The following is a 26,087-nucleotide window of genomic DNA, read 5'->3' on the forward strand; positions in this document are numbered from 1 at the left end:
ACTTTTTTTCATAGTACATTCTTACAATATATGAAGGTCTTCTAGGAATTTACTTTCAAATATAAAAATAAGCTTACCATTGCATCTTTATGCTCTTTAAAATGTGGTATTTATCTGTATTTACTGGTTTTTATTATCCGCAGAAACAAAGATTTTTGGGCAAACAGTCAGTGAGGGGAAATCATATGTTGGCATTCCAGCTTTTAATGTTATGACGGCTCCCCACCCCACTATCCATCCTGACACTCCTGCTCAATTGTCTATGCACTGATTCATCCACCCTGACCCGCCTGCTTAATTATCTATGCACTGATTCGTTCATCTGACCCGCCTGCTCAATTGTCTATGCACTGATTCGTCCATCCTGACCCTCCTGCTCAATTGTCTGTGCACTGATTCGTCCATCCTGACCCTCCTGCTCAATTTTCTATGCACTGATTCGTCCATCCTGACCCTCCTGCTCAATTTTCTATGCACTGATTCATCCATCCTGACCCTCCTGCTCAATTTTCTATGCACTGATTCTCCATCCTGACCCTCCTGCTCAGTTGTCTGTGCACTGATTCGTCCATCCTGACCCTCCTGCTCAATTTTCTATGCACTGATTCATCCATCCAGACCCGCCTGCTCAATTGTCTATGCACTCCTGCTCAATTGTCTATGCACTGATTCATCCATCCTGACCCTCCTGCTCAATTGTCTGTGCACTGATTCATCCATCCTGACCCTCCTGCTCAATTGTCTGTGCACTGATTCATCCATCCTGACCCTCCTGCTCAATTGTCTGAGCACTGATTCATCCATCCTGACCCTCCTGCTCAATTGTCTGTGCACTGATTCATCCATCCTGACCCTCCTGCTCAATTGTCTGTGCACTGATTCATCCATCCTGACCCTCCTGCTCAATTGTCTATGCACTGATTCATCCATCCTGACCCTCCTGCTCAATTGTCTGTGCACTGATTCATCCATCCTGACCCTCCTGCTCAATTTTCTATGCACTGATTTCTTCAAGTTGTAAAGTTTGCTTTCTTTTGGGATTTTTTCTTTTCTTTTTGAACATTCCGAGTGATGATATCCTTTATTATGTTTTAAAGTATTTGAGCTATCATAAATTTAGGACATTTTCTTTTACTGAAGCAAAAATGAATTCTAAATGAGTTCATTTCAACTTGTATTTTTGCCAGAGCAGCAATATTATTATAAATTTATTTACCAAACATTTTAAAGAATTGAGAAAATTTATATACATGTACAGTTTTAAACGTACCTGTAAACCATACATGCGTTACATTTTTAAGTAGATCTACGTACATTATGCACATTATCTTTTTTTTTTCATTTTAAAATAACGTCACAGTTTATCGTCGGATACGGTAACATATCAAAGGTTACAAAAATAATAAACGGTGAAAATTCTCAATATTTTGAAAACTTATTAACAATTGTCCGTTCTTCGAATATATAAAAACATTGCAAAATTATTTCGGGCCGTTTTACCGGAAATTAGATGAATGTGTCATTTTTTCCCACAAATCTAAAAATTTGAAAAATTCGTTTTTCTTTCTTCTTTCCAGCATTTTGCTATTATAAGAAACAAACACTTACTAGCATCGAATGCATTTTTAGTACGCACATATACATGTAAGTTTCATTATTCTAGCTTAAAAATAAAAATATGAGAGAAAATAAACTTATTTTATATCTTTTTAATTAGGTGCAAAATAGAGACTAACCGGTATATGACAACGGCACAAGTACATGAACTTGCTTATGACCAAGAAAGTAATTACAAATTTCTATCGAATATAAAGTGCAATTCCCCTTTAAATTATATACTAAGACGAAGTAATGTGACTGTGTAGGTATTATTGAGAGGGTAAGGAACGTTGAAGAGCCCGCGTACCGTCCCAGGAGCACGGAAGATGTGGAGGAGCAAGATAAGATGGTAGGTGTGATGACCTGTTGCTGGCAGGAATGTCCACAACTTAGACCTGACATGCACTCTCTACTCAAAATACTCATTGATATCAACGGGAAAAGGTAAGTTACGTACGAAAGTGTTGTTTAGGGAGAGTTTCTAAAGAAGCTTATAGCTTCCTTCTCAATCCTCTATGTTTGTATATTTGTAAAACTGTAACAGCTGTAACTATATTAAACCAAAGTGTTCTTTTTGCATAATTCACAAAAGAATAGTTTGGCTTACAGCCATAACTATGCTAATTCCTATGCGTTCCGAAGGAACAGAGATTTCACCTTGAACCAAACTACTGGGCGATATCTACATTATCTGTCAAAATTCACAGGGATCACAATTTATTGTTTTCTCATTCAAAGGATTTTATTTGTTACGCGCCTAACTAAAGAAATGATGTTGATGTTTCATAGAACGTTTAATTACCAAGAATGTAGTTGCATATGTGCACCTTTTTAGCCCACCTTCATCAGATGGTGGGCTATTCAAATCACTCTGCGTCCGTGGTCCTTCCGTCCGTTAACAATTTCTCGTTATCGCATCTCCTCAGAAACTACTAGGTGGATTGTGACCAAACTTTGTCAGAATGATGTATTGGTACCCTAGTTGGTACCCTAGTTGTGTCCCCATGAAAATCAGACTGGTTCAACAATTTTGAGTGAGTTATGGCCCTTTATTTATTTTTAGCTCACCAGTCACAAAGTGACAAGGTAAGCTTTTGTGATCGTGCGGCGTCCGTCGTCCGTCCGTCCGTGCGTGCTTACACTTTTGCTTGTGACCACTCTAGAGGTCACATTTTTCATGGGATCTTTATGAAATTTGGTCAGAATGTTTATCTTGATGATATCTAGGTCAAATTTGAAACTGGGTCACGCGCTTTAAAAACTAGGTCAGTAGGTCTAAAAATAGAAAAATCTTGTGACCTCCCTAGAGGCCATATTTTTCAATGGAACTTCATGAAAATTAATCAGAGTGTTTACCTTGATGATATCTAGGTAAAGTTCGAAACTGGGTCACGTGCGTTTATAAACTAGGTCAGTAGGTCAAATAATAGAAAAACCTTGTGACCTCTCTATAGGCCATATTTTTCATGGGATCTGTATGAAAGTTGGTCTGAATATTCATCTTGATGATATCTAGGTCAAGCTTGAAACTGGGTCACGTGCGTCAAAAACTAGGTCAGTAGGTCTAAAAATAAAAAAAACCTTCTGACCTCCCTAGAGGCCATATTTAACAATGGATCTTCATGAAAATTGGTCAGAATGTTCATCTTGATGATATCTAGGTCAAGCTTGAAACTGGGTCACGTGCGGTCAAAAACTAGGTCAGTAGGTCTAAAAATAAAAAAACCTTCTGACCTCCCTAGAGGCCATATTTAACAATGGATCTTCATGAAAATTGGTCAGAATGTTCAACTTGATGATATCTAGGTCAGGTTCAAAACTGGGTTACATACGATCAAAAACTAGGTCAGCAGGTCTAAAAATAGAAAAACCTTGTGACCTCTCTAGAGGCCATATTTTTCATGCGATCTTCATGAAAATTGGTGAGAATGGTCACTTTGATGATATCAGTAGTATAAGAATTGTTTGTGCGAAGTCAATCTAACCTCATTTGACCTTTGATCCTCGGTCCGGACTGACCAACGCCGGACAATTTAAAATCCACAGATTTTACTTAACTTGCAAAGGTATTAACAAACCAAAAAAAAACCATATATTTTATACAAATTTTATATAAAATACATTTCATTAAAAGTCATAAGAAACTTTAAAACCCATACTGAAAAAACAAGTAGCCTTTTTCATAACCTCTTAATACAATGTAAACACATCAGTTACTACGTTTAAATCAGGAAGTAAAGACACATATTTATCCACTCGAGAGAACTTCCGCATTGCTAGAACGTTCTATCATAATCGTGACTGTGTTATTGCATCAGATTTATGAACTTAGGTACGCCATTTTGAACAGTTATAACAAAGGATATGTCTTATAAAATTAAATAATTAAAGAAAGGACTTATACAGATATATGATTATTTGAGACTTTTACAAAGATAACTGTAAAGATACTATATATCAGAGGATGGATACAACAGCACGATGTAAGAATAGAATTTGCTATACTGTGACAAATATTCTGGAATTTGGATAAGAACGGACTTATTGAAAAAACAATTGATCAATTAACAAAATCGAATAAAAAGGATACGATTTTAGACTCTAATAACAAGGAATATGTGAATATTATTGAGAAACGAAAAGAAACGATTTAGTACCATACACAGCTAGGACATTCACCGGCGGTGTAATATTGTATCAGACGACACACTAGGACTTTCTTTGCTAGTATAAAAAACATACAACGACAGAATTGAAGGAATGAAACTTTAAAAACGTTAAACAAATTATTAGGTAGTTGCAAACACAGAACTTTATTTTACAGCTGCCAAATTGATAATGTACTTTCAAACACAATGGTGAAAACACACAAACAACTGAAATCACTCAACCGTTTGAGTATGCCATAGGTATACGCATGATTGAATATCATAATACTTTCACGTTGTGAGAATCACTCAACCGTACACTTATACCATAATCCTACGGTTGACTGAATATTATAATACTTTTATGTTGTAAGAATCACTCAACCATTTGAGTATGGCATAGGCATACGCATGGTTGAATATTATTAAACTTTAGTGTTACTGAAATTACTCAACCGTTTGAGTATGCCATAGGCATATGCATGATTGAATATACGCTTTTGAGAGTAGTATGGAATATAACGTTTATGGTACATTTTTATTAGTAGTAAAGAATATTACGTTCTTGATACATTTTAATACATTTTAACTCATTTTATTAAAATAATTTATAATTGTTTGTTCATTTTGTTTTACATTGTTAACTTTTAGTATTTTATACAATAAATCATACAACGGTATTTTATCTTGTAACATTTTAATGAAAAATAAACAATAATAACCACAGAGTGTACTTGTTTTGTCTTGATATTGTATGTTGTTATACTTGACCCCAGGTATATATTTAATTACTTCTTTTGGTGGAGGAAGTCCAAATGGATCGAAGTACAAAGTATTCAAGTAACAAACCCAATGTGTTCCAGGTCCAACAGAGTCATCTAAATTGATTATTCCGCACTCGTCCTTTGCTTTTGATTTTAATAAATTTAATAAATTATTTCTACTAAATACACCCCTAAAGTTTTTAATTTTTAATTGTTTTACCCATTGTTCAATTTCAAAGTTAGAAATTGGTTTGTTTATAAATTTTATTTTTTTTTTACTATAGGAATTCGTCTGTAAGGTCTTTTCTGAGAATCAATCTGTAGACCAAAACCTTTGGTTCCTGGGGAATTTATAATTCCACCCTGGCCATGTCCCTTACCACTTAACAAAGATGTAATCAAAGGTATTCCTAGACTAGCAGCCAACATACCTAAAAAGCCGCCATTTTGTTTTTGTTTTTGTGTTAATTTAATCACTCCAGATCCTACTAGTTGCTTTCTTTGATTAGGTGTAAGATATGGTGATATCATATTTCTCTTATCATTAGCTACTGAAATCATACCATTCCCAAGTAACTTACTGACACCAGTACTGGCCAGTCCAGAAAGGGCTCCAATGCCTAGAGGGGCTAATATTTTTGGAGCTATTTTTGCTGCCATTGGAAGAATTGTTTTTCCTAACAAACCAGCCAAAGCTCCTAAAAATCCACCATTTTGACCTTGACTGGACATTTGTTTTTTTGAAATTTTAATTTCTAATCCCTTCTTATTTGCAACAGCTTTTTTAATTTGATTAATTTGTGTTTTTGTTAATAGTAAAGGGAAGTTTCCATGTAATTGTTCATGTTTTAATATAAAAGTATGTGGAATTTTATTATTATAAGCTTGTGCTAAATTTTTCTTTTGTCCATCTGTTAGGTTAACTTTATATGCAATATAATTTGATGTCATTATATATAATTTATATTTATTTTATTTAAACAATAACAAGTTCATTTCCAATAGTATTTATTTCAACTGTTTCCTCATATAATACAATTGCGTAAACACGAATATTAGCTGCTGGTGGAATGTTTAATTTAGCTGTTAATGTAATATGCTTAGGATCTTCTGTTATTACTTCCTTTTTATATTCCAAGTTAAAATGAATAAATCCAAATAATCTAGAAAAATTTGATCTATTTAGCAGGCTTCCAGTAGTCTTATTATTTTGTTTATAATAATAATTAATTACATCATCATATATTCTTGATATACTTGTGTATTCTGTTTCTGGATAAAAAGCACCATTACCAACTTCAAGACGACAAGATTCCAATGTACAATTATAATTATTAGCATTTACCTTAAATGTATCCAACAGGTGTGGGTTATGTTGTTGTGAATTACTTTTGTCAGGTCGTTGTAAATAAACAAATACATGTTGTGGTTTTGTTACACCAGCTGTTATTCTAAAGGTTATATTATTTTGTTGTGTATCAGTTGATTGCGTCACCATTTCCCTAAGGTATGACCATCTTGCTTTTGTAAATCTTTCAGAAATTAAATTAAGTCCAAATTCATTAAAAACCAAACGTGGAACCCATAGAATTAATTTAGTTACAATTACTCTACCAGCATCAGCATCATTAGCTCTAAAAATTAATTCATCATCATCTGTCAGCTGTAGTGTTATTTGAATTTGACTTGGAGGTATAATATTAGTTTCTAAACCCTGAAAAAATGAATAATTATTTAATGGATTTTTAGCATTTACCTCATTACCACCTTGGATTAATGCCTTTCTAATAGCAAAACCTTTATTATATTCAGCTTGGTCATCCCTACTTTCAGCAACAGCAGTAGTATCTAAAGAGATAAATTCATTTGTTCCAGTTGATTCTGCATAATCATTAGATAGTTCAACTAAATTTTTTACATTTATTGCCTTGTATAAATTATTACAATCATAAACAATTTTTCCATTTTGTTTAACCACTAACTGATCAATTAATGAAGCTGCATTATTAATTAGAGCAATTTGGTCTCCATCAGCATAATTATTACCATTAGCAAGCTTATTTACTTTAAAACTTACTTCAAAATAACCATTAAACCAATCAAAATATGAACTTCTATCATTAATTGTAAAGTGATATCCGTTTTTTTGTTGCTTAACATTATTTCCCAAGACAGATATTAAAGCTGTATCTAATTGAATAGGAGTTAATTCATATCTTTCACAATATTGTTTTGTTCTAAACATGTATATATTATATATTATTTTATTTTTTATGAATTAATCTGTTAATACGTTTTTGTCGAGCTGAAGTTCCAGATCCTGACAATATTCTATTTATTCTCATATGAATATCCTCCTCCTCCTTATTATTTTTATTATTATTTTTACTGTTATTCTTTTCTTGTAATTCCTTAGCAATTAAATTACCAACTGCCGGAGCAGGTTTCTTTTTAAATTTTTCAACAATTTTATTAGCAGCTAAATTTCCAACTTCTGTTCCAACCTTTTTTGTTCCACTTTCAAGTGCTGCTTTTCCTGCTGTTTCCAAAGCTTTTTTTCCAGCTGTGCTAATTGAAGATGCGACTGAACTTGAAAACAATTTCGTTAAAGTGTCAAAGATACCTGTACCATGTATGATTTCTTCTTTGGTCTGAGCATCAACATAAATAAATATTCCTTTATTTTTGTCATAAACTTTCTTGTACATTATATAAAACTAAAATTTATAATTTCATATTTATTTTAAGATTAGTGTAAAACTTGTTTCAACCCCATTAAAATTAATTATTCTACCAAATACATCTGTAATATATATTCTAATTGAATTTATAATATATTTATTAATTTCAGAATATCCGACTCTGTTTGGTTCTTTTGTAAAAGGATAAGCTCTTGTTAAATCTGCAGTACTTAAAGCATAAATAATATCACTGAAATTACCATCTACAAGTGAATTATCAATAAGATCACAATGAATGTAAATTGTATCCACAGAGTTAGTTATATTTGGTGTTGTAGTTCCCCATTCAGTATTTTCCAATTTTTTTTTCTTAAATCCAAGCAATGTATGAAAATTTGACATTCTTAAATCCAACATAAAATTATCATGAATTGAAATCAAAATCTTAAAACTACTTAAATCAAATTCCAAACTTATTGGAGCAATGTCTGATTTATCAAATTCATAATCACCATTACTTATTAATGTTTCCCTGATATAATTATTAATATCTGTGTAACTGTAAGAACCATTTGTAAATATGATATCTTTCCAATCCTTACCATTATTATAACGAATTCTTTTATTATCATATTCATCACTAATATTATGCCAAGAATAGGTCATAGTGTTAATACTATCCAAACCAACAACATAAGTTTTATTTTTATCTAAAATTAAAGAACGACTAAATCTAATTGTAAAATCACTCGGAGTATTTTTGTTATCATCTTTAACTGTTTCAGAACTTAATACTATTTTTTGTTCCATTTATATATAACTAAAATTTAAATTCAAGAAAAATATTTTTTATATAACATTTCATGTTGTTCTGGTAAAAGTGAATTCATTTTTAATAATTGATCTACTACCCTAATACCTTCATTTTTTAGTTCTTCATTATTATTTCCAGCATTAATTGAACCACAAATTAACTCCAACTCATTAACCAATTCTTCTGGATTACATGGACAAACGTCATAACCTTGTCCTCTAATTACTTTTTTTAAATTTCATAGATCTTTTATTGATAGGTAATCCTGACTTTTCTGTTAATTCTTTGAATATTTTTCTAGAATGAATTGAATGTTTTTTATTATTATTATTATATCTTTTATTAATCAAATCAATCAAATCATTATCTACTTTAGTGTTAATTACTTCTTTTCCAGTTCTTTGATCCTTAGCAATTAATTTGTTTTGACTATAAAGTTTATTTAAGTTAATAATTAAATTACCATAATGTCCATTTGGTGAAACTTTATACGGATTATGATATCTTATTCCTTTTCCCATATATTTTCCTTGTTTTAGAATATCATTGATTACTTCTCTATATTTTTTATAATTATCCGACTTAGCTATAATTGCTTCCTGTTGCTTTAAATCAAGATCTGTGGGATTTTTCATTCTGGTTATTGCACCAGATTCATTACCCAATTTTTTTATTTTCTTTGTTACCTTTTCTATGATATCCTCTACTTCTTCCCTAGTCATTTTTTCATCAGGATTTTCAGATTCAGTGTGAAAAAATTCAAACACTTCTTGCGCGTCCAATATTGTTTTACATCTAAAAGATCTAAATCAATTTCTTTATTTAATACCTCCGGATCAAATTCTTTTGGTCTTGCTCCCAACTCTTCTTCTTCTGATTCTTCAGTTGTATCATCAGTTGTTTCAGTTATTCCCATCTTTTTTCTTCCATAATCTTCTAATCTCTTAAGTTCATCTTGAGGAACCCATCCAGCAGGTTCATCTCCCCAATCTATCGATGTGGAAGTTGGTTTTAAAGCTTGTTGCTTTTTAGATTCATCTTGCATTCCTTTAGTTAATTTAGCAATACCTTGTGTCAGATCTTCTGATATACCTTTTGGAAGTAGCGCTAATTGCTCCTTAATTCCAGGTAATGCTTTTAACTGACTTGATAATTGTTCTTTTTGACTTTCTATTTTTTCAGTAATTGGCTTATAAATTTCAGTGTACATATCTCGATTTGTAGCTTTCTTAATTTTCTCTCTCATTATTTCTTCTCTAAGATCTCTCATCTTTTGCCCGACTAATTTTTTTCTTATTCTTATTTCATTAAGTTTTGATTGCATTTATATAATAACATAAGATAATGTAAAATAATGTAAGATAATGTAAGATAATGTAAATAATGTATTATTATATATAAATGGAAATTCCAAATTATGATACAAAAAGTGATAAATCCAATAACTTTAAACAACGTTATCCTTTTATGCCAGATTCATGTTTTAGGATGTTAATATGTGGATCTTCTGGATCTGGAAAAACAAATACATTAATGCATATACTCCGAAAACCTCTTATATATTATGATAAATTATACTTATATGCTAAAAACTTAGAACAATCTAAATATCAAGATTTAATTAACCAATTAAGTCAAATTGCAAAAAAATTAAAGTAGATCCAAATGAAATACTTGAATATTCAGCTGATTCCAACCAAATTGAACCTTGTGAGAATTTTGAATCAGAAAAACAAAAAGTAGTAATATTTGATGATTTTGTATGTGAAGATAAAAAGGTTCAAAATGAAATAACAAAATACTTTATTCAAGGACGTCACAAAAACTGTTGTGTTATTTATTTAAGCCAGTCTTACTATAAAACACCAAAAGATATCCGAATTAACTGTTAACATTATATTTTATTTGAAAGTCCAGGTAAACGAGAAAATGATATGATTTGTAATGAACAAAATATTAACCCTAAATCTTTTGCTAATGCAACAAATCAAAAATATGATTTCTTATATATTGACAAACCAAGGAAGTTTTTTAGAAAAAAACTTTACTGGTAATATATAATAATTATATAATGGGAGTTTTTAATAATATAGAACAAATAAGTGAACCTGAAAGTATAAGTAAAGTTAAATTTGATATTGATTTAAGTGGTTATGCTACTAAAAAACAATTAAAAAAACTTAAAAAGGAAACGGAATCGTATCTTCACAAAAATAAGGAACTTGATAACACAATGAACAGAGCATTAGATATGGGAGGTAATAACCTTATAAACCTAGGAGATCCAGATAAACCCAACGATGCAGTTTCAAGACGGTTTATGTATAAAAAAGTTCAAAGTGTAATAGATGACTATAATCTTGAAGATGTCAAAAGTATAAAACAAACACTAGAAGCAGAAGTAAAGAATATTGAAGAATTAACAAAAGATTTTAAAAAGAATTCATTATTAATAGTTGAATTACAAGATAAAATTGAAAAAGAAATGAAAGCTATGGTTGATTCTATTAAAGAACTTGAAGAGAAATCTGATTTGACAGATGACAACATAAAAGAAGTATTTCGAGTTAATTTAAACATTTTATTCACTCAAATTCAAGAATTAAAAGATAGTATGATTAAACATGAAGAACTAAAAGACAAGATTATTGAGGCTGAGAAAAAGTTACAAAATATGTATCAGTTAGAAATCAAAACAGAAATAAATAAACTAAATATTGAAACTGAAAATAAGCATAAAGATTTATTAGAATTAATTTCAAATAAACTTGCAGAATATAAATCTGAACTGGAAAAGGCAGCTTCACAAAGAGGTGATGATCATGACGCAGCATTAGATAACCTTAAAAAAGAAATTAATTCTAAAATAGATGACTTTAAAAAACAAATTCGAAATTGGATTAGTATTGTTGACAACCGTCATAATTTAAAGTATGCAGACTTAAGTAATATTACAAAAAAATTACAAGAAGATATTAATGAATTTAATGCTAAAGTTGAAAAACATAAAAATAAACTGGACTTTGTAGTTGAAAAATCAGTTAAACAAGGAGAATCAATCACTGCTAATACTAAAGCAATTAACACAATTAATGATCAGCTAGAAAATTATAAGAAACAACTTCGGAACTTGATTAGTACTGTTGACACACGCCACAATTTAAAGTACGCGGAATTAAGTACACTTACAGGTTTATTACAAAAAGATATTAATGAATTTAAAGATAAATTTAATGATCAAATTAAAAAAATAATAACTGATCTTGACTCTGTAGTTAAAATATCAGATAAACAAGGAGAATCAATCACTGCTAATACCCAAGTAATTACTGCTAATACTAAAACAATAACTGCTAATGTTGAAGAAATTTCTACTAATACCCAAGAAATTACAAAAGTAAAAAATGTTTTCTTAAAACAAGAAACACAGTTAGCTAGAACAAAGAATACTGTTGACAATTTATCTGCTTCTGAAGTTGCTACAACAAAACGACTTGATGATTTAGCTGAAATAATTCTTCAACTTAACCCTTTCCCACATGGATACGTTTATCACCGTATCTATCGATTACCGAACAGAAACGTATTGACCCGAGTCTATCGGTTCCCCGATAGAAACGTATTATACCGATTAACGGCCATTTGAACAGAATCGTTTTATCCCGTGTCTCATAATCAATCGCTTTATTTTCGTTCTTTTCCTAAAGAAACAAATTCCGGATGTTTACTAACTCAAAATATGGGATTTCGTCATCATTATTTACGTACAAGATCATGTGGTTACTATTTAAATTTATCGTGTACTTTGCAAAGAAAGACACCGGGGTTTTTTCCTACATGTGCACGACGCTACGTCATGGAAAATTACTGAGAAAACTGCTTGCAACTGGCCTGTTCGCGGGCTTTCCTCGTTCTAAAAATAACAACCATTTAACAATAAAGTATTTTTAAATGTGTTAGGTCATGAAGGTCACGCGTGATACATGTGGATTTCCCCTAAACAACAATTTGTGTATACGATGGCTTGGAATTTATGGCCTTACATAACGGGAAGTGTTAATCAAAACAGAAGGACCGCGGCTTTCAAATATTTTATGACACCCCAAGAGTTAATTGCTGCGGAAGTCACCCGTGATGTACCGACGTTTGATCATCAAAATATTACGTAATATTATCTTAAAATTTTTAATTTTTAGCACAAGAATACTGTAGTCGGTTACGAGTCTCGATCTCAGCGATCTTTTTGCACTTTCAGAAATTTTATGATCCGTTATTTTTGTAGTGTTATTCAGTTTGATGGTTGTTTTTTTTATATAAATACTTGCCGATTCTGATTCGGAAGATAAGTCTATTAACTATAAATCAAACTTTCAAACATCAAAATGAAATTGTATATGAATTTCAATGTGAAAGTAATCCAAAACAGAATTTTATGCCTAAAAATATATATTCCCGTACTTAAACACTTTATATCTTCGAAACTCAAAGAGAAACTACAATAAATTTTGTATCATCGGAAAGAGAATTTAAATTGCTACAAACTTTATATTGACAAAAATAATGTCAAACTTACAGAAAATATTAAAATAATGACATTTTTAACATAAGTGTGTGTAACCACAAAATAATGCCAACACCTCTGTTCAGATAAGACAGTCACCTTTATCAGCCATATACCGATTATTGATTATTGATTATCACTTATTAGTGTTATGTAAAAGAGGTTACTTTGGCTTCTGTTCTGTGTGGTAAAGGGTTAAAAAGAAAGATAAAAAAAATAAAAGAAGAATTGGAAAAAGAAATAAAAAAATTAAAACGGAATGAAGTATTTCTTTTTGAATACAACAGTGGTTATAACACAGATCCATGGAAATACAGTACTTATGGATACTTAAAAATGAAAAAGTATTTTAACCGTAATGGTGTCTGGATGTATTCAACATATGAAGGTTTAAGTGGTTTTAATGATGCCAATCTTCATATGTTGAATACACTTAATTTGAAACATAGCGATGTCATAAATTACGGAGATTTTATACACATAAACCAACAACATAAAATAGCTGTACCAGATGTACTTTTAGAAGGTGTGTTTTCAGTCAAAAAAGCTGGAATTTATATAATAGATATCATGTTTCTATTATCGGAGCTCGGGCCTTTAAATGAACTGAGGAAAAGCTCAATATCATATTTTATATTTAGGTGGTGGGATGATAATGATGATGATCCATTCCAATTATTTCCCATTAACAGTGTAAATATAGCAGCCGAGGACTTTGACATTGAATCAGACGGAGCATCTATGTATAAGAAAAAAATTAAAATTTATCTAACAAAAGGAACAATGTTTGACATTCATCCTTATGACGATTCATCATCTACAGAAATAAATTTTATGCCTTTGACGGATAGTTACATCAAATTCTACATATTGGAGGAATATACACTAAATTATAAAGAAAGCAAACTTTTGAGTTAATCTTTAGTTTTTATTTAACTGGAATAATTAATATAATGGGAATATTTAATAATATAAATGAAAAAGTAAATAAAATAGAAAAACAATTAATAAGAAAACCTCCATTGTTTTTAACATGTTATACCCAAGATACTGATAGTGGATTATTTCAATGGAAAACTGTAAATGCTAGTCCTGGTTTAGTTCAAAATGGCAATAATGTAAGAATTAGTTTTAATTGCATATTAATTATTCTTGTTGATGCAATTAAATTAGATAAAGGAGAAGCTAAATTACAACTAAAAAATAAAGAAAATGTAATTCTTCAAAGTTATGATGTAAAAAATAACAGAAAAAATGAATCTATTTCTATTAATTATGCTAATAAATTTAAAATAAATGATGTTATTTATATTAATTCTTTAAATGTTAAGAATATTCAGTTAACAATTTATGGTTCTATTATTTAATAAAACCTTTAATTAATTTAAGAATAAGCTAATGTATCAATACCATTATCAAGAATATATCTTTTATCATCATAACATGATAAAGATGTTTTATTTATAACATAACTGGAAAGATTATACTTATTAGAACGAATAACTTTAAAGGTGTGATTAGTTTGGGTTGAATTAAACAAAGTATCTTTGTAATTTTTATGAACTATTGTTTTCTTAACAACAAGTTTTTTAATTCCTTTACATTTTTTACTATTAACTTCGTTTTCTAATAAATATGAATACATTTTACTTCTTAATCCGACAAATTCAACAATGGGAATGCCGGCAGCTTCATCTTTAAATTTTCCAATTACTTTTTTATTATTATCGAAATAAAATTTTGAATTACTATCGTAATCACTATTATCAAATAAATCTTTGTCCTTATAAAAATCCTCATATGCATCTTTGGTTTTTATTTCATAACATAATGAATCAGTGTCAGTGAATAATAATTTACAATTACCCTCGTACTTTTCCTTAATATAATTATAATGAAAATCATACATTAAATATTTTGATAAATCTAAAATGCACATTCCAACATAACAAGGTCTGTTTAATAACAAACTTTCTTTTATTCTATGAATTCCAAAAAGGTTAGAGTTAAACATCGTTGAACTAACAAATGAAGGTTTGGCTATATATTTTAATAAAAGGTTTTCATCATGAGTTAATTTAATATTAACCCTCTTGCGTAAATTCTCCATCGTCTTACCGAATACAGAGTTGTTCATTAACTTAAAAAAGTCCTTTTCAAATGAACTTTTTGCTTTAGATCTTTTTTGGGTATTAAAATCAATATACTTTTTTAACCAAGGACTTTCGTCAAAAGTTAATATTTTGTGTATTTTTGATACTTTTAACCCTAATTGTGTATATAGTTCAAGATTTTTATAATGAACTACATAATTTTGTTTTTTCATTAAAGTTGGAACTAATTTTTTTACAATACTTTTTCCTATTTCAAATTTTGTTTAAATATTTTTACTATAATTGGAAAGCCATTCGTCTGGTATTTTAATTTTTTCTGGGGCTAAAGGATAATCGTTGTGGGTTTTATGTAATTCTTTTGGATATTCAAGATCACATTCAACTATAAAATTAGTTTTACCTTTTGCAATTAATTTCTTGAATTGTTTTTCAGATATAAATTTAAAGTTTCCAGAGGGTAAAGGTTGACACATGGCCCAACCGTAAAGGTTATTGGCATCGAGGTACATAATGTATTTGCTGTCAAGTTTAGGATCATAATCTTTCATATATTTATTGTTTGCTTTACTGTATCTGTTTGAAATATAACTTATTCCTCCTCTCAGTCCTTTTTCAATAAAAAGATACATATCAATATCAGTTATTAAATCTAACTTAATTCCAGTCATTTTTAACATTGCATCCCAAGCTAAACCAGGGCTACTAAAATAATGACAAGGATCTAATTTGTAGTACTCCAAACATAATTTTCTAAAATTTTCGAATACATCAGCTAAAAGTAATACGTCAGTTTTTTAATATAGATCATGATATTCTCCCATTGTTTAAATTTTAAATTTATTCCAAACGTTTTTAGCATGTTCATATTCGTTGTCAGATATGTGTGTTTCATTTAAAATTGAATAAAAATCTTCTTTAGAAGGTAATTTTGTTTCTTTGAATTTTTTAAATGAATCCATGTAATCATATGGATAAACACCTTTTGTTTTTAATAAATTAATGCTTTCACAATCAAATTCTTGAGATAAATATTTAAATTCTGGAATATTTTTTACTAAGTTATCCAATGATTGAGACATAAACTGGAATGAATCAATAAAGACCAAGTCAGAAATCATAAATGCCATATATCTTTCCATATTGTTAGGAATAACATTGATTTCTTTTTTGAATTTTCCTATTTGTTGCATAATAAAATGACCGTCATAACCTCTTAAATTATGAAAAATAACAGGAATTTTGTGTGTTAGTCTAAAATTAATATTACATTCTGAGTGAGCACTTCCTCTGAATTTTCCTGTTATATGACAATGATCCCGGACTGGCACTTCACCTTCTATATATTCTTTTTCACAGATATGACAAAACTTTTGTTTTTTAAATTCACTTTCATCTTTTTTAGACATTCTTAGTTCTTTGTTAAAATGTTCTTTAAATATTTCTTTACAATATTCCTCTTCCTCAAGCATTTTTTCAATAAACTTATAAACTGCATTAGGGCCTCTATAAATCTGGGTTGGTTTAGTATATTTGTCATCGTAACAACAAACAACTTTATAGCCGTAACCACAATCTATATGATTTTGATATGCTTCAGTAAATGAAGATTCAGTTGATGGTAAAGCAGTTAAAACTTTTTTAGTTATTGATTCAAAATCAGCATAAATTACAAAAGGTACTGCTAAACCTTTATGATAATTTTTAAATTGTACTTTACTTCCCTCTTTTGGCATTTTTACACCTTGGATACCATTAATAGCTAAACAATTTGGTATGTGTTCATTTAATATTCTTTCTTGAGTAAAATGTTGTAAGCAACTCTTACAAAAATGTTTCTTGTTTGTATTTTTTGTTTTGTTATTCATTAATCTATTAAAGTCTTTTATCCAAACATAATGTTGGACTACAGTTTTTGAGGGCTTACAGTCATCATCATTTATTTTATCATTTATTTTATCATTAGTAATTAGCAACATGTCACAGTGTTCTTCGTATTGATATTTTGATATGTACAATGGATAAATACCTGTAGGTTCTTCATAACCAAATATATTAAATGATATTTCATTTAAAACTTCAATTTTAGGTATTTGATTTAATGTAACAGGAAATTTAATTCCAGTATAATCAAGATCGTTTATATGTTTTTTATAATTTGAAACTCTTTCAGAATGTTTTGTTACAGGAAATTTATAAGCTAAATGACACCATCTAAAACATTCATTATCATCGTTCTTTATATTTATTAATCCTTTCATTGAATTTTGTAATGGTTTTGGTAATTCTAAATAACTTGAAGCAGCCAATGGACTATACTTATATCTATTTATATAATAAGCATCAACTGACTCTATTCTCCAGCCACTTCCTTCAGAAATCCAATTACCAATTCTATTTATTATTTCATCAAAAGCTTGATGTAAAGTTTTTTTTATTTCATTTGTGTTAATAATTTCTAAAGCTTTTGATTGAAAATAAGCTGATTTATATATTGTATCAGTTTTATCCATTTTTGCAAAAGTTATTTTTAAAACAACGTTTATTTTTATACCTTTTAAAGCTTTAAGTTCAGATTTAAGTATTTCATAAGAGTCGTTTATAGTTAAATATAATTGATTCTTTGGATCTTGTCTATATGTAATTTTAATTTCAAATTTCTTATAATATTGTTTTGTAGATTTCTCGATTTCCATCTATATATTATATTTAGAAAATAAAATTCGTTAAGCAAAAAAGGATTAAAAAAATAATTAAAAAATATTTAAAAAAATAATAAAATAAATAAAGTTTTAAATTATCTTTAAAAAGAAATAAAATATTTAAATTTATATCTTTTTCCATTAGTTTTTGATATTCCACATTTTACTCGGTTTTCTCCTTTGCAGCACATTGTTATTAACCCAGAATTAATACCAAGGTCTTTAGACGCTGCATAATTGCTTTTATATGTTTTTTCTTCATTAGTATCACAGTCGGTTACAATAACTTTTTTAGGATTGTTTCGAATATTATTTGGTCTGGGACAATCACATAATCTTTCAGCATTTTCTTCTTCAGTTAATAGACAACCACAGTTCCATTCAAATAAATTATTTTTTAAAAGATAAGGATCTATAACATTTTGTAATTTATCAATGACATAATTTTTATATTCATCGCTAACTATTTGATCAAGTTTTGATTTAATAACATTTCTTCTTTTAAGAACTTTCTTATATGAATTTTTATCTGGATTCATTATTTCTCCTAAAGTGCTAGATAATTTTGGCATAATCATTCTATCTACCTTTCTATTAACCATCTATATATAATATACTTATAGAAAAAAATCTTTAAAAACACACCTAATGAAATTATATTGATTTGAGAAATTTGTTTATATTATCTATATCTTTTGAATAAGATTTTAAAGTCATTTTTTCTAAATTGTTATCAACTGTTAAAATTTTAATACCTTCTTGAAACATTCTGTTTAACCATTCTTCGTGTAATTTGTGTAGTTTTTCTAAATAATCTAAACCAACTTTGTTTTCTTCCGTTCTGTTTCTTTTTTGAAGTCTTTTAAAACATATTTCTGGGTCGGTTTTAACATAAACAAATCCATCAATTGGGTTTTTTCCATATGGTTTTATAATATGATCAGTTAAGAAAAGATTGTATACTGCCCACTCGGGGTCATTTATAACGCCGCTGTCGTGATATTGTTTTGTAAAAACGTTACTGTTAGTTAAATAACAACGTTCAAGGACAGAAACACCATCAAACTGTTTAGCAGAAGATAACATTTTTATATGACTGTTTAAAGTTGTTAGCTGAAAAGGAAATAAATATTTGGAAGGTTCTTGAGCAGCAAGTTCAAAAAGGTTATATGAATTATAATCAGAGTCCATAACATTTTGCCATTCGTGAATTGGTTCTGGAATTATATTAAAATTAGGATTATATTCTTTAATAATATCTAAAAACGTACTTTTTCCTGATGCAATATTACCTTCAACTGATATAATTTTTCTCATTTATATAAAATACTTATAGAAAAAAACTTTAATTAAAGTTAAAGTTAATACAGCTCTTCTTCTTTTTTACTTTTATATCCGTTAAGTTTAAATTCCTTCATATGCATTTCAAGAGGTGTTGAATAATTTTTTTCTTCCTGCATTTCTAATAGTATTGTAAAAATATCCTGAATAACTTTATTTGGATCTTCTTTATTTACTTTTCCAATCCGTGCTTTTGTTATAAGTTGTTTTATTTTGTGATGATGTGTTTTTAAAATAAATTTCTTGTCGTCAAGTTTTAGTCTGTTAGTAAATATGGTAATTACTGATGGAACAGCACCAGCAACTGCTACAAATACAGGAATAGCTGGAACAAGTGCTAATGCAGCTGAACAACCAAAGACACCTGCTGTAATATATAGCCCAGTACTTACTCTCCCACAAAATTTATAACTTTTTCTGTAAGCAGCAGCTAGTTTAGTTAAGTGAATGATTAACTGATCTATTGTTTCTATTCCATTATTATTAGAAATTAGATTTTTATTGCTCATTTATATAATTAAACTTTTTATTTTCTAAATTAAATTTCTTCCAATTCACTAAACGGAACCCAACTATTAAATTTTTCATTGTAACCTTTCCATTTTACTAAAGCTTGTTTTTTCTTATAGTCTCGTCTGATAACTTTTTCTATTCTAAAAACTTCTTGTGTAGTAGGTAAAAGTTCTTGTCCGTAAAATGAACCTTGAACTATTTCATTATTTAAATCTTTAATAGAGTATGTTCTGGGATTTGTATTATTAATTTTATAAATTATAAATATTTCCTCTGTCCAGTTTGGTGTATATCCTTTTTCAAAATGTCTTTTCAGTTTGCTTAAGCGAACTCGATCACCAATTTTAAATTTTGCTTTGCTCTTTGGTATCTTTAAATCACCATATAAATTAAAGTAAACAGTACCTTTATTTAAGTTTTTACTGGCTTCGGTTGGTGTCATTTTTATACTAGAATGTTTTGTTTTGTTATATTTATCAACCATATCCTGCAAATTATCTAAATAAGTATAAGTATTATTTGCTGTAAAATATTTCCACATTATTCTTTTTAAAGTTCTATTGAATCTTTCAATTACTACAGCTTTACCTTCATTAAATGTATGATACATATTAATCTTATTTTTATTCAAAAATGATTCAAACTTTTTATTATAAAATTCTTTTCCTTCATCCACCCATAAATTTATTGGTAATCGCCCTTTTAAAATTATTTTTTCAAATGCTTCAGTAACAGATTCTCCGGTTTTATTCTTTAATGGAATAACCCAAGCATATTTACTAAATATATCAATAACGGTTAACAAGTACTTTACTCCTTTATTGTATTTTGAAAAAGCTTGCATGTCAACTAAATCAGCTGACCAAGTATCATCAATATCATTAACTATTACCCTTCGTTTTTGAAATTTTCGTTTAATTGGTTTGTGTAATTCTTCTGCTAATTCATCACTCCAATTTATTTCGGGGGTATACTCTACCCCCTTTTCCCGTGTTTTGATTTTTGTCCCAACCCAAGTTTGTATTTCGTTTTGATAGCTGGTTTTACAACTAAATGTTTTGCAATCTTTTCTCCAAATGTTTTTGATTTAGTGTTATTTAAATTTGAAAGCATTTGCTTATCACATGTACTCTTTTTTACAACACTGTCATAACAAAAGTCATGGTCCATACATACTGCATCCAGTTCGTTGACAGGAGGTCCGTTATCTAAAGGATTTCCTGGTCCACAATAGTTATATCCTGGAAGTGTTAAACCTTTTTAGGTAATAAAGGTAACATTGCTTTATGAATATCTAAATTACCTGCTTTGATAGTATTTTTAACAAATTTTGCTTTCATTTTCCCACAAGACGAACAGGTAGCTTTTATCATTTTTCTCCCATTTTTTGTTATAACATAATGGGGGTTTATATTATCAGTAAATCTTCTTTCTTTCAAACAATATATTTTATTTTGTAAACTCATCTATATCATATGTATTTAAAACTTCTTAGTTGGTTTTTACTGGGTTTAAAACCTGTGGATTTTAAATTGTCCGGCATTGACCAGTCCTGACCAAGGGTCAAAAGGTCAAATGAGGTTAGATTGACTTCGCACAAACAATTCTTATACTACTGATATCTAGGTCTAGTTGGTCAGAATTTTTATCTTGATGATATCTAGGTCAAGTTCAAAACTGGGTCACATGAGCTCAAAAACTAGGTCACTATGTCAAATAATAGAAAAAGCGACATCATACTCAAAACTTGGTCATGTGGGGACAGGTGAGCGATTCAGGACCATCATGGTCCTCTTGTTATAATTTACATAGATTTATATAGGGAAAAACTTTGAAAATCTTCTTGTCCAAAACCACAGGGCCTAGGGCTTTGATATTTGGTATGTAGCATTATCTAGTGGTCCTTTACCAAGATTGTTCGAATTATTTCCCTAGGGTCAGATATGGCCCCGCCCCGGGGGTCACATGGTTTATATAGACTTATGTAGGGAAAAACCTTTGAAAATCTCCTTGTCCAAAACCACAGGACCTAGGGCTTTGATATTTGTAATGTAGCATCATCTAGTGGTTCTCTATAAAGTTTGTTCAAATTATCCCCCAAGGGTCAAATATGGCCCCGCCCTGAGGGTCACATGGTTTATATAGACTTATAAATTCTAAGGAAAAAGTTTAAAAATCCTCTTGCCAAGAACCTACAACATTCAAATTTGGACCACATGTATAGTTTTGAGTGGCTAGATGAACCTTGACATGAGGTGACCTTGATCTTAACCTAGTGACCTACTTTCACATTTCTGTAGCTACAGCTTTCAAATTCGGACCACATGCATAGGTTTGTGTACTGAAATAAACTTTGACTTTGACATTGACCTAGAGACCTACTTTCACATTTTTGAAGCTACAGCATTCAGATTTGGACCACATGCATAGTTTTGTGTACCAAAATGAACTTTGACCTTGAGATTGACCTATTGACCTACTTTCACATTTCTCAAGCTACAGGCTTCAAATTTGGACCACATGCATAGTTTTGTGTTCTGAATTGAAATTTGACCTTCTACTTAGTACCTACTTTCACATTTCTCAAGCTACATCCATCAAAATTCAAGCACATGCATAGTTTTGTGTACCGAAATGAACTTTGACTTGAAATTGATCTAGTGACCTACTTTCAGATTTATCAAGCTACAGCTTTCAAGTTTGGACCATATGCATGGACACCATGCACAGTTTTATGTACCGAAATGAACTTTGAGCTTGATTTTGACCTTGAGCTAGTCTTGAAATTTGGAGCATTCGAAAATGGCTCAATGGTGGGCGCCAAGATCACTCTGTGATCTCTTGTTACATCTCTACTCAGCTTCCATGCCTTCTTTAGGAATGTTTGTCTCGACACAGATATGATTGTGGATATAAACACAGGACAGAAGAAATGCAGAGTTTAATAGCTTAATAAAATCTCCATTTCATTTTATAACTAGAAGAACCTACTGGATATCGAAACCGACAATTTCTTTATAAATTGCAGGAAAATAAACATAATGGACAATATGATCAAGATGTTAGAAGCTTACAGTAATAACCTTGAAGAGCTTGTCGCTAACAGAACGGAAGAACTAGACCAAGAAAAACAGAAAACCGATAGATTATTATATCAAATGTTACCGCCGTATGTACAGCTGATTCGTTTTGCATAAATATTATTTGAAATAATACACTATATTACTGTGTACGACTTTAAAGGAGAAGGCATTCCACCTCTACATGCGTCTGTCTATGTTCTTTAGCAAACGTATTTGCTTATATATTTGTTTATTTACAAGCTACCGTATGACTTTCATTCAGTAAGCATTTCGGATAGAAAAACTAATTTTCTGTTAATATCAACCCTTATCATGCTGGACACGACTAATTCTGCCTTTGCGACAAGAACTTGATCTTCTAAACGAAGATCTGAGGATGACCCATTCACATTCATCTTTCTGTATATTTTGATTTCCGATATTGCTATTTTTATTTTCGCAAATCTGTTTTTATTTGAACCAGTCAGACGACTCGTTTCAACAAGCATTTGGCTGAACCATCAAAATGGCGTCGATGAGGTATTACGATGTTTCTCATTACAGATCTGGTGCAGCCGTTCTGCGCATGCCCGGAATGATTATCAGTTGGAGCGCACGGCAAAATTACGCATTTTTTTGCATGTCCGCACGCATTTAGTGTACCATATGCATAATATACTGACTTAAGGTTAGGGTTAGTATCACCATGGTTACAAAATATATACATTTAAGATATTTTTCGTTCAAATTACTTGAATCCGGTATATACCGGAGTCTGTAATATATCACAGGCGCACCAGATCTGTCTTTAGTCACAGTCGAGGTATTATAGGCCTAACTATAGTAAAGGATCAAGCGTGGGAGCCATCTGGTCTATCGCGTAATGGCGGACAGGTTTTTGAACACTATTTTTTCACTTGGCATGGCCAAAGAGGTCGTCTAAATTAAAGTCGGTTTCTGTTTAAATTTCATTGTGGATGTATTTTTGACATTTTGGTAGAAAAAATGGGAGAGGAGGTTGTATTTGGTGAAGTGAAACTCAATTTTAGTATGAGTAGTACTTCCGGGTCATATAAATCTCTCTTAGAAGATACACGACCTCTACTTTTCTCTTCGTTTTATATCAGTGTTATCATAACTCTTTAAAATGTGGTAAGGATTTGTTCTCTGAAATGGGTCTAGCTATGTTTAGTAGCTCTTTAAAAATGTCAGTTTTATATAGAATATAAAGGGAATAATAGTTACTGGTGTGTAACCTACAGTGATCCGTTTCCTATCTTGTCACCGGTACAAGCAACGTTCAGAACGCATGCAGGCTGATCACTACCAAACAGAATGTAAGCCTCCGCAGGTCTATCACAAGTAGTCCAAATAAGTAGTCCAAATATAAATAGTACTAATATTTTTTCCTTTCCTAGTGCATCTTCTCGGCAGCAACGTGCTTACTTTTACCCTACCGCGTTTTAGTATGTATCACTTTGCATTCTATTGAAATCGGCATGTTCGTATCGCATGCTAGGTAAAAATGGCGGCGTAAGAATTTAATATCTCGAAAAGAGAAATTGAAAGAAGCGAAAAGTAGTAAATTCAGCGGGTTGTATTTAACGAACTGTAGTTTTCTTATATAAAAGTTAACACCCCCTTTTTCTTTTTGTTTTTCTAAAGTAGCGAGCTAGTTCTTTATGGGAATATAAGTCTCTGAAAATCTGATATGCTAGAAAATGTCGAAAAACCGTTTTGAAGTAAGTGGATTTTATATGAAATAAAGAACAGCTGGATTTAGTGGTGTTCAGCCTATGCACAAGAAGAAAGGTCTAGCGTTTTATCTACACTTCTGTGATATTAATCTATTAATTTCAATTCGACATATACATTAAAAACAGGTGATAGACAAAAGAGCTCTAGTGAAGTAAAAAGAAAAATGTCACAGCCGTAAAAGCGCTCATGATAGACAATAGTACCCGCCTTGATACTTATAGTAATTATAAACCTGCTGGTAGTCTTTAGGCGTTAGAACCAAGGTGGTAGCAATAAGAACTCCGATGATTGCCAGGTATTAGAAAACCGATGATAGCACTAAGAACCCGGTGTTAGGGATTAGAACCCCGTTGATAGCAGTAAGAACCCCGATGATAGGCATTAGAATCAACCACGGTGATAGCAGTAAGAACCCGGGTGATAGCAGTAAGAATCCTAGTGATAGGCACAGAAGCCCAGTGAAAGCAGTAAAAACGCCGGTGATAGCAGTAAGAACCCGGTGATAAGCATCAGAACCCCGGTGACAGCAGTAAGAATCCTGGTGATAGGCATCAGAAGCCCAGTGAAAGCAGTAAAAACACCGGTGATAGCAGTAAGAACCCGGTGATAAGCATTAGAACCCCGGTAACAGCAGTAAGAATCCTGGTGATAGGCATCAGAAGCCCAGTGAAAGCAGTAAAAACGCCGGTGATAGCAGTAAGAACCCCAGTGATAAGCATTAGAACCCCGGTGACAGCAGTAAGAATCCTGGTGGTAGACATTAGAATCCCAGTGAAAGCAGTAAGAACCCCGGTAATAGCAGTAAGAACACCAGTGATAGGCATTAGAACACTGGTGATATTCATTAGAGTCTGGTGATTGACAACCCTTGTAATAGCAGAAAGAACCCAACTTGACAGACATAAGAACCCTGCTGACTGTATTAAGAACCTTGGTGATAGACATTAGAACTCCGGTGATATCAGTACGAACCCATGTGATAGGCATAAGAAACCAGGTGATAGTCATTACACCCCCAGTGATAGACATTACAACCCATGTAATAGCGGAAAGAATCCGGCTTTGATAGACATTCGAACCGTGGTGATAGTAGAAAGAACTTTTAAGAAGCCCGGTGATATATATTTCAACCCCGGTGACAATGAACAGAACTCCTATACCACGGTGATAGTCATTTGAACCCCGGTGATAGCAAAAAGGACCCCGGTGATAGGCATTCTTATGCCTATCAGCGGGGTTGTAATGCCTATCAACGGGGTTCTAATATCAATCCTCTGGGATCTAATGCCTAACATCAGGAGTCTTGTTACTGTCACCGGGTTTTTAATGCCTATCACCAGGTTTTAAATGTATCACGGTTTTAACAGGTATTAATATTACAGAAGTGTTGAGAAAAGTCTCCCCGCGCATGCGAACTGAACGATGCTTATCCCGGTGACTAGATACAGAAACTCATTAATATGATACCCCTCAAAACAAGAGGGCACAGTTATGATGTGGTCGTTATAAGAAAACCCAGGCTAAATATAGATT

General features: G+C 30.9%; 1 protein-coding gene across 2 annotated transcripts in view; it reads left to right on the plus strand.

Annotated features, from left to right (window-relative positions):
• LOC123533966 (atrial natriuretic peptide receptor 2-like) overlaps nt 1-26,087 on the plus strand; it is a 136,123-nt gene that overhangs the window by 104,548 nt on the left and 5,488 nt on the right. For both annotated transcript variants that reach the window (XM_045315979.2, XM_053519544.1), the window contains 2 exons: nt 1,866-2,043; nt 22,763-22,903. In XM_045315979.2, coding sequence (XP_045171914.2) covers nt 1,866-2,043; nt 22,763-22,903 — 319 coding nt within the window. The remainder of the gene's footprint in view (nt 1-1,865; nt 2,044-22,762; nt 22,904-26,087) is intronic.

Source organism: Mercenaria mercenaria, chromosome 12 (genome assembly GCF_021730395.1).
Source record: "Mercenaria mercenaria strain notata chromosome 12, MADL_Memer_1, whole genome shotgun sequence".
Lineage (NCBI taxonomy): Eukaryota > Metazoa > Mollusca > Bivalvia > Venerida > Veneridae > Mercenaria > Mercenaria mercenaria.